The sequence below is a fragment of the Ranitomeya imitator genome, chromosome 6 (assembly GCF_032444005.1).
Source record: "Ranitomeya imitator isolate aRanImi1 chromosome 6, aRanImi1.pri, whole genome shotgun sequence".
In the NCBI taxonomy this organism is placed as follows: Eukaryota; Metazoa; Chordata; class Amphibia; order Anura; family Dendrobatidae; genus Ranitomeya; species Ranitomeya imitator.
In genome coordinates this window covers 239,651,892-239,661,971 of record NC_091287.1, presented here as the reverse complement: position 1 = coordinate 239,661,971, position 10,080 = coordinate 239,651,892, and the positions used below count along the sequence as shown (strand labels likewise).

The following is a 10,080-nucleotide window of genomic DNA, read 5'->3' as shown; positions in this document are numbered from 1 at the left end:
TAACACCTTATATACTGTACATAATACATTAGATACACATTACTTTTACATATAAAAACACACAACATAATGTGTATGTCATCTTCAGGGGCAGGAACAGGGTAAGACAGTCCACATCCCTACATATACAGTAAATGGAAATCTCTTACAGGACAAGATTGTGCTGTTAAATGCACAAATAAAATACATGTTTACAGCAGCATAACAATAGTTGTGTTGTCTATGTATTTTGTCATTATTTGTATTAATTAAAGGGGCTTTCTAACAAAGTACATTTTAATCAATAGATCTTTGAAAAAAATAAGCTTCTAAATGGATGTGTTTACCAAAAATTGTTCCTGTGCTGAAATAATCTTATAAATGTGCTCCTGCTGTGCAGTGTATCATTTTTTAACACATCCAATTGTGGAGCTTATTATTATTCCATGAACCATTAAGTAAAATTTACTTTGGCTGTGTTAATGAACCATGTCCCCTAGAAGATTAACGAAGGTAGTCATGCTGGGTGTCCAGTTACTAGATGTTGGTCTGATCATACTTAGTGCCCCATTGACTGCCATATTGCGCTAAACCTTTTGGCACCAGCATTTATTTGAAGGCAGCAGTAATCTCATCACATTACACAACGGTCATAATTTTTTTAACTTGAAGCTTATGTAGTTAATATTCAACCAATGCTAATTCTAAAACATTAAAACAAATATTTTCATTAAAAAAGTTTATTAAAAAAAGTTCATAAATATTTAGCAATAAACTTTACATGATGTAACCATTGTAGAAGTATTGATAACAGTTGTTTGCTGCTATCATCTCCAGTACAATAAGTATTAGTAAGAACTGTAGCACCAAAACTGTAATCCAGTTTTTTTCCGCATTACTATATGTACTTTTTGATTTGATAATAAATACTGTTATTTAGTGAAAAAGAGCCTATTATTGTTATTATTAAGCTGTGAGATAATGACTGTATTTAGTACCTTTACAGTGACAAGTTACACATTGTTATTTGTAAGGACCTGATGGTTACTTTTTAATTATGGAAAAGCTGAAAAAGAAGCACCTTAAAAATATGTCATAATAGAGGACTAGACATTGCCAGTGTAGTCTATGCAAAATGCTAGCACCAATAGAAAACACTGGCTAAAGCAGAAGGCGAGAAATCGTATCTGCCTAGTCCGGATTTACAGTGGAAGGATATCTAAGTGCTGAACGCAATCAGTTTTACAATGCAGTTGGGTTTTACAGCAGGTGATAAACTCCGCAGAGCTGACATTTCTTTATGAGCACTCGAAGCCAGCTGTCGGAAGTGCTCTGTAATGACAACTTGGAAGGGAACGCTGACTGATGGAACACAAATGTTCTCGTAAGCTCTAACCTCCACACAACACAGTGAGGTAAGATTAGCCATCAAATTCGTTCTGCACCGATTTCACGCAGCTCTCAATGCTAAAATTTCAAGTTTCCATGTTCAATCCAGCATGAAATGACCAGTTACCCAGTGACTTGTAGACATTGGAAACTCGTGTACAGTATTGGATTCCATAGAAATTCTGCTTTCCGCACACCCCAATACAAAATTGGTTGCAAATTCTTTCAATATAAGTATTGTATCAGACATTTGTGGACTTAGAATCAATACTGACAGCACCTTGGATAAGCTTCATATATTTGTTGTGTCCGATATTCCCTATAGTCTTTTTGTCCTATAGTTTTGATTTGGAGCAAGATCTGCAGCATTGGGTGCCGTAGTATTTGTGACCACATACTCCATGTTGGGGTACCAAATGACACCAGTTGTAAAAATCCTTGCAGAACACATCTGTTAATAAAGCAAGATTTTAATTTTTTTTAATGACATATCACATTAAGGATGAAATATTTAATTTACAGTTGTACAGAGAAAGGTAGTGTCTTTGGATTTTTCCACTATTGACCCATGATGATCTATCTTTACTATTAAAGCGTTTGACCTTGCTCAGGATCAGCCAGAGTTGTAGAGATGGGGCACTACAAATAACACATGACTGCCTTGTAAAGATGAGCAATTCTGGCGAGATTCAAATTCACCAAATCGTGGTTATTTTACTAGGAAAATTGATCTGCAGCAAATGTATTATCTTTATTTCAACGTCCCTTATTATGCACTGGGGTTTTGGAGAGACCCCAGGGCATAATAAATGTAAGATGAAGAAATAAAAAAAAACTACCGGTACTAATGCCTCCACTACTCACTGTCCCCTGTACAAACCTTGTCACATCTTTGTACCGCCTCAAGTAGGACTAGGATGACCCTGTGCATGGACGTCCAGGATCTAGTCATGGCTGAAAGTCCCAGGTCTATTGACAATGCAGCATGCAGCAGAAAGAAGATGTGCCGAGGATCGTGGGAGGGAGAGGTGGGTGGCGAAGTACAAAACAAAAATTCAGCATTCTGGAAAATACACATTTTTGTAAAAATTAACTTAATTCAATTCGCCCAACTCTTTTGTTGATTAATTTGGATTGGCAAGGAATATCACACTACCCCTGTATATGCTGCCCTCAGCTCCCCCTGTGATAATAGCAGACTGTAGTATGTTATCCAGAAAAGATAACAAACTGTTGTAAGTCAGTCAGTTTTTGCTGACAACACACTGTTAAGTGATAGTATAGTAATAGTAGATGTATGTTATGTTTCTGCTACTTCTATAAGGTAGTGTAATAGTAGCAGCTATAATGACATCCACCTCGTACCTTTTTTTTCTAGAGGACAAAATTCCGTGTTGCAGGCTTGTGAAGATATAGGTTTTTGAACGGCAAGGCAACCACTAGAAGGATGTCCATGAATAAGACACTGGACTGTTCGTTCCTGGATTCCTCCTCCACAACTTACTGAGCACTGAAAGATCAGAAATACTTCAATCACACCAGTGAAAGAAAAGAATCATCTGCAGCACCAGGATTCTCAGAAGTTATACCTTCTTTGCCATAAAATAATGACTACTGAACCTGCAACGCTTTTAGCTTACTATTAAGAACAATTTCATGAATATGAGGATATTAATAATATTGGTTATGCAATGTTACTGTGTTACCTAGATATACTGATGACTAGTGTTGAGCGATACCGTCCGATACTTGAAAGTATCGGTATCGGATAGTATCGGCCGATACCCGAAAAATATCGGATATCGCCGATACCGATATCCGATACCAATACAAGTCAATGGGACATCAAGTATCGGAAGGTATTCTCATGGTTCCCAGGGTCTGAAGGAGAGGAAACTCTCCTTCAGGCCCTGGGATCCATAGGGATATGTAAAATAAAGAATTAAAATAAAAATATTGATATGCTCACCTCTCCGGCGGCCCCTGGACATCATGCTGCTAACCGGGAGGCTTCTTTGTTTAAAATGCGCGCCTTTAGGACCTGGGAATGACGTCCCGGGTTCTGATTGGTCGCGTGCCGGTCACATGGGCGGCACGCGACCAATCAGAAGCCGCGACGTCATTCTCATTCACAAAAACTCCTAATTCTAGGAATTGAGGACCTGCGAATGACGTCACGGCTTCTGATTGGTCGCGTGCCGGTCACATGGGCGGCACGCGACCAATCAGAACCCGGGACGTCATTCCCAGGTCCTAAAGGCGCGCATTTTAAACAAAGAAGCCTCCCGGTTAGCAGCATGATGTCCAGGGGCCGCCGGAGAGGTGAGCATATCAATATTTTTTATTTTAATTCTTTATTTTACACATCCCTATTGATCCGATACCGATACCCGATATCACAAAAGTATCGGATCTCGGTATCGGAATTCCGATACCGCAAGTATCGGCCGATACCCGATACTTGCGGTATCGGAATGCTCAACACTACTGATGACCCATAATCTGGCAGTTTGGTCCAAGTGGCAATTCAGTTTCAATAGCCCCTTTCTAGCAACTCTGGAGCAATAATTTGTCACAGTCGCTCATATTTCGTGGAAAAAATAGAAAAACCTAAATCTTGCTGTGACACTGGTATTGGCACCCTTTACATTAAATTAGTGTGGAAACACATTTTGACTCGCTTGTGGTAAATCACAAATGAGAATCACCTGTGATTAATTGTCGGCACTCATGTGACATGAATTATCCAATGAATGATCATTTCAGTGTTTTAAAAAAAACCTCTTAGTGACAGAGCCAATTTTTTTTAATCTAACCAGTGTCATTTAATGTGGTAATAACTCTGGAACGCTTCGACAAATCCCAGCGATTTTGAGATTGTTTTTTTCATGGCACATTTTATGACAATGGTAAATTTAGGTTGATATATTTTGTGTTTATTTAGAAAAAAATAAGAAATTTGACAAAAATGTAAAAAAATTAGCAATTCTAAAACTTTGAATGCTTATCCCTTTAATTCAGATAGTCATACCACACTAAAACCTTAATAAATAACATTTCCCTCATGTCTGCTTTACATCAGCACCATTTGTAAAATGATATTTTATTTTGTTAGCATTTTAGGAGGTTTAAAAATATAGCAGCAATTTTCATTTTTTCATGGAAATTTACAACATTTATTTTTTTGTGGACCTATCCAGGTTTGAAGTGATTTTAGGGGTTCCATATATTGGAAAACCTCCAAAAGTGATACCATTTTAAAAATTACACCCCCTGATATGCTGAAAACTGCTGTCAGGTAGTTTATTAACCCTTCAGGTGCTTTTCAGAAATACAAAGTGGCATGATAGGAGTGAAAAAGTGTATTTTTACCAAATAAATGTCATTAAGTTCTGAACAGGCCATGAACATCAAGACCACACAATCATAATCTCAGGGTGCCAATAGGGATAAAGAGGGAGAAGCCACACTCTTAACCATTTCTATGATATAGTCATTATTGACAGCAGCATCTAAGGGGTTAAACAGATAAGGCCGGTGCCAATACTGACCGTGGCTGATGCAGCAAGTTGTCAGCTATAGTGTACAGCTGACAGCTACTGGATTGTCACCTGTATGGGGAGGCTATTCTCTTATATCTCAGGTCAGTTAAAAGACATATTGACGGTCATTAAGGGGATAAAAAGTCACATGGTAGGCTTATTCCATTGTCACAATGGTGAAGACAAAAGAGCTGTTTGAGGATATCAGAACTACTATTAGCAAACACAAGACTTTCAAGGGGTATAAGGCCATCTCCAAAGACCCTGGTATCCCAGTTTCAACAGTGTGCAATGCTATTAGGAAGTTTGCCAAGCATGTAACTATTAGGAACCTTTTTGGACACAGGAGGAAAGAGGAAAATTGACAAGAGATGTCTTCGAAGGTTGGTGCGAATGGTGGGAAAAACACCATGTCAAACATCCAAAGACCTGAAGGCCAACCAGGAATATTCTTGGGTCATGGTTTCAACAACTACCATACACCACACACTAAACCAAGCAGAGCTTTATGGGCGAAGGCCAAGAAAGAAACCATTACTTTAACTGAAGAAAAGACATAAAAAGCAACGACTGATCATTGCTAAAGAATACCTTCACAAACTGCAATCCTTCTGGGAATATTTTCTGTGGACAGTTGAAACAAAAATAGAGCTTTTTGGCAATGCAAAGCAACAGTTTGTTTACAGACGGTGCAATGAAGCTTATAAGGAAAAGAACACCCTACCAACAGTTAAGCATGGTGGAAAATTCAAAATGCTGTGGGGTTGCTTTGCTGTGTCTGGTATTGGAGGCCTCCAACATATCACAGGAATCATAAAATCAGAGAATTATCAAGAGATTTTAGAGTGAAATATCCTACCCAGTGTAAGAAAACTTGATTTGAGTTGAAGATCATGGGTCCTCCAGCAAGTCAATGACCCAAAGCACACATTCAAAAGTACAGAGAAATGGTTGAAAGGAAAAAAATTGATGATTTTAAAATGGCCAACAATGAGTCCTGATCTCAATCCCATTGAAAGTGTTTGGGGTAAGCTGAAATCTGCCATTGGGAAAAAGAAATCTGCAAACATTCAAATTGCAAAGGAAGAGTGGGAGAAAATACCAGCTGAAACATGCAAGAAGCTTATAGATGGCTACAAGAAATGCTTAGAGGCTGTCATTAATGCCAAAAGGTGTGTAACCAAGTATTACTTAGGAGTGCCTTTATTGCTGCACATGCTGTTTATTATGTTTCTTCTTTGAAACTGCAACATGTAAGTTGAAAAACTATGTTTTATTGTTATATTTCTTTGGACCACTAGTTAAAATACCCTGAGGATGTAATTTCGTTACATTTACTGTACATTTATTTCTCAAGATATTGTACAGTTCATGAAAAAAATTGAGGGATACCAATAATGGTGAGCAGGATTGACTACACTTGGTTGCAGCTGAAAATATTGGATGATAGATCTAAGACTATAGAGCAGTTCTGCTCCAGTTATATGAAGACTCAGTCACCTCTGCTTAATATTTTACTCTCCTAACAAATGGCCTGTATAAAAATTGCAAACAATATCCATAGAAACTATTTTTTCTTTGAACACAGCACTGAAATTCACAGATGGACAGCTGTTAAATACGGCATTAAGTATCCAGACATAATGCATCATGAGCTCAGAGGAAGCCTATTTCCAAATTATAATTTGCTGTACATATGATCCGGCCATTAGTCACTTTTATGCTGCAAGGGTGGAAAGGAATGATTTCTGAGTTTTGGACAAAATGTTCACTAATTTTGGACAAGGGATCAATATTTTTGTTCAGATGTATTTTAAGCTGAATAGATTCAGAAATATGCTTCTTCTAATATTGCAAATTGTTTGTTCTTGTAATGTTTACATCATTTTTTGTGCCTATTTAACCCCTTATCGATCTGACCGAAATGTATGGCACAAGTTGGTAGCAGGTGTATGGAGTGGGCTCACGAGGTGAGATTGCCGCATACTTGGCAGGCAATGGCTACGTGTTACAGCCAGGACCTGCCACTAATTGCAGGGGAGGAGCCAAGATACCCCCACAATTGTTAACCTGTTAAATGCCACTGTCAATCTCTGCCACTAGCATTAATAGCGCACTGTCATGGGGAGGCACACCCGTGATGCGATTGTGGGGTGCCCATGGGTAGTTATGACAGCCAGGAGTTTGTTGAAGACCTCAGTGCCTGCCATTGCAGAACTCCCATGGTTTTTGCTATATGCAGCAATAATGTGATATTGCTGTATATAGGACGAGCGATCAGACGATCACATGTTCAACCAATAAATACAGTGAAATGTAAAAAAAAGCAAGTTTAAAAAAATATGAAAAAAACTTAAGTTCAAATCTCCAATCTTCTCTTCCATTAAAAATGGAAGAGAATTACACATCTGGTATTGCTGCATCCACAATAGTATGTTCGATCAAAATATAAAAACAATTCACTTGAAAAGTAAACACGGTAAACAGAAAAATGTTAAATAACAAAAAAATTATTTTTGTTTGCTGCAATGTAATAGAAAATGCTGTAACTAGAGATCAAAATATCTTAGTTATCCCTATACAGGTTCAATAAAACTGTTAAAACCAATACATAATGTGATAAACTAATGGTGTAATTTTACCCTTTAACAACCAGTGATATGCCTTTTAATGGTGGCAGTTAAGGGGCCTTACTCCTACCGGCTACTGGGGGTAGCTGAGACCTCAGAGAACATGATTCAGGTCAGTTTTTACCGTCCCCAGTATTGTGATTGCCGTTATTCACCGAATAACGTCGGCGATCGCAAAAAACAAAAAAAGTCAGATTTTCCATTACCCCCTTTCTGCCAGCTGACGGAATAGTATGTCAGCTGGCAGTATCCCCCGCTTTGAGGTGGGCTCCGGAGCTGAGCCCACCTCAAAGCAATGACATGTTTTTAACATCTGACATGTGCCTGCAATGGGCGCGAGTGAAATCGCAATCTGCCAGCACCCATTAACTAGTTAAATGCCGCTGTAAATCTAACGCGGCATTTAACAAGCGCTGCCGGAAGCGCGTCCGGAAGTACGCGCACTGCTGACCGTCACTTGATCAGGGGTCATTAGTGCGTTGCCATCACAACCAGAGGTCTACTCGAGACCTTTATGGTTGTTGATGGCAGATTGCTATGAGCGACACCCTGTGGTTGGCGCTCATATCAAGCCTGTACTTATGTACCAGAGGCGATCGAGTAGTGGATGCTTCTAGCCTCCCATGGAGGCTATTGAAGCATGCCAAAACTTAAAAAAATATGTGTTTACAAATATAAATAAAATTAAAAAAATATAAAAGTTCAAATCACCCCCCTTTCGCCCCAATCAAAATAAAACAATAAAAAAATCAAACCTGCAAATATTTGGTATTGCTGAGTTCAGAATTGCCCGATCTATCAATAAAAAAAGAATTAACCTAATCGCTAAACGGTGAAGCGAGAAAAAAAATCAAAACGCCAAATTTACGTTTTATTTGGTCGCCGCAACATTGCATTAACATGAAATAACGGGCGATCAAAAGAACATGTCTGCACAAAAGTGATATAATTAAAAACATCAGCTCGGCATACAAAAAATAAGCCCTCATCTGACCCCAGATCACAAAAAATGGAGACGCTACCGGTATCGGAAAATTGCACAATATTTATTTTTTTTGCAAACTTTGGAGTTTTTGTTTACAACTTAGATAAAAGAGAACCTTGACATGTCTGGTGTCTATGAACTTGTAATAACCTGGAGAATCATAATGGCAGGTCATTATTAGCATATAGTGAACCTAGAAAAAGCCAAACAAAAAAATCAATTGTGGGATTGACTTTTTTTGCAATTTCATCGCACTTGGAATCTTTTTTCCTGTTTTCTGTTACATGACATGGTAAAACCAATGGTATCGTTCAAACGTACAACTCGTCCCACAAAAAATAAGCCCTCACATGGCCATATTAACGGAAAAATAAAAAAACTTATGGTTCGGAAAAGAAGGGGGGGGGGGCGAAAAATGAAAACGAAAAAATGAAAAAAGCTCCTGGGGTTAAGGCGTTAAATTTTCTTTCCTCTAATATGATCTTCCATACTAGAACAGAGAGAAATGGGTTCCCCTGAGCCCCCGTGGTACCTCTACCAACCCCAGACCCTTCGGCTCTGTCCCCCGACCCTCCGTGTCATTTATCTGAAAGAAAATGGTGAACACATGCGCAGTGCGTCTGCCAAGATTTGCCAGCTGGCACCCGGCAACAATAGGAGATGTTTCCTATTGGTTCATTTTGATCACTGTGATAAACCCTATCACAATGATCAAAATAGAAAAAAAGCAAATCAAACCCCCCTTTGTCACCCCCTTGGTTAGGTAAAAATAATAAAATAAAAAAAGCATATTTTTCCATTCTTTGCAGTTAGGGTTAGGGTTGGGGTTAGAGCTAGAGTTAGGGTTGGGGCTAGGGTTGGGGTTAGAGCTAGGGTTAGAGTTGGGGTTAGAGCTAGGGTTAGGGTTGGGGCTAATGTTAGGGCTAGTGTTGGGGTTACAGTTGCAGTGTTGGGGTTACGGTTGTGGTGTTGGGGTTAAGGTTGTGGTGTTGGGGTAAGGGTGGTGTTGTGGTTATTGTTATGGTTAGGGTTGGGATTGGGGTAAGTGGAGTGTTGGGGTTAGGGCTGTGTTAGGGTTGGAGTTAGACTTGAGCAGAAATTGCATAACAAATTTTGGGGTCCATTTTCTCCTGATACCCTTGTGAAAATAAAGGGTAAAAGTAAATCTTTTGTGAAAAAAGTAAAATGTTAATTTTTTCCTTCCACATTCCAAAAATTCCTGTGAAGCACCTGAAGGGTTAATAAACTTCTTGATTGTGGTTTTGAGCACCTTGAGAGGTGCAGTTTTTAGAATGGTGTCACTTTTGTGTATTTTCTATCATATAGGTCCCTCAAAGTCACAACAAATGTGAGATGGTCCCTTAAAAAAATGGTTTTGTAAATTTTGTTGGAAAAATGAGAAATCGCTGGTCAATTTTTAACCCTTATAAGGTTATATTTAAAAAAATTATGTTTCCAAAATTGTTCTAATGTAAAGTAGAGAATGTGGGAAATGTTATTTATTAACTATTTTGTGTGACACAACGCTCTGATTTAAGGTCACAAAAATAAAATT

General features: G+C 38.5%; 1 protein-coding gene across 1 annotated transcript in view; it reads right to left on the bottom strand.

Annotated features, from left to right (window-relative positions):
- Positions 1 to 707: 707 nt before the first annotated feature.
- Positions 708 to 10,080, bottom strand: part of ADAMTS16 (ADAM metallopeptidase with thrombospondin type 1 motif 16) — a 325,150-nt gene continuing 315,777 nt past the window's right edge. Inside the window, exons 22-23 of the mRNA XM_069730514.1 lie at positions 2,734 to 2,878; positions 708 to 1,819 (exon numbers count right to left, since the gene is read on the bottom strand). Coding sequence (XP_069586615.1) covers positions 1,704 to 1,819; positions 2,734 to 2,878 — 261 coding nt within the window. The 3' untranslated portion in view covers positions 708 to 1,703. The remainder of the gene's footprint in view (positions 1,820 to 2,733; positions 2,879 to 10,080) is intronic.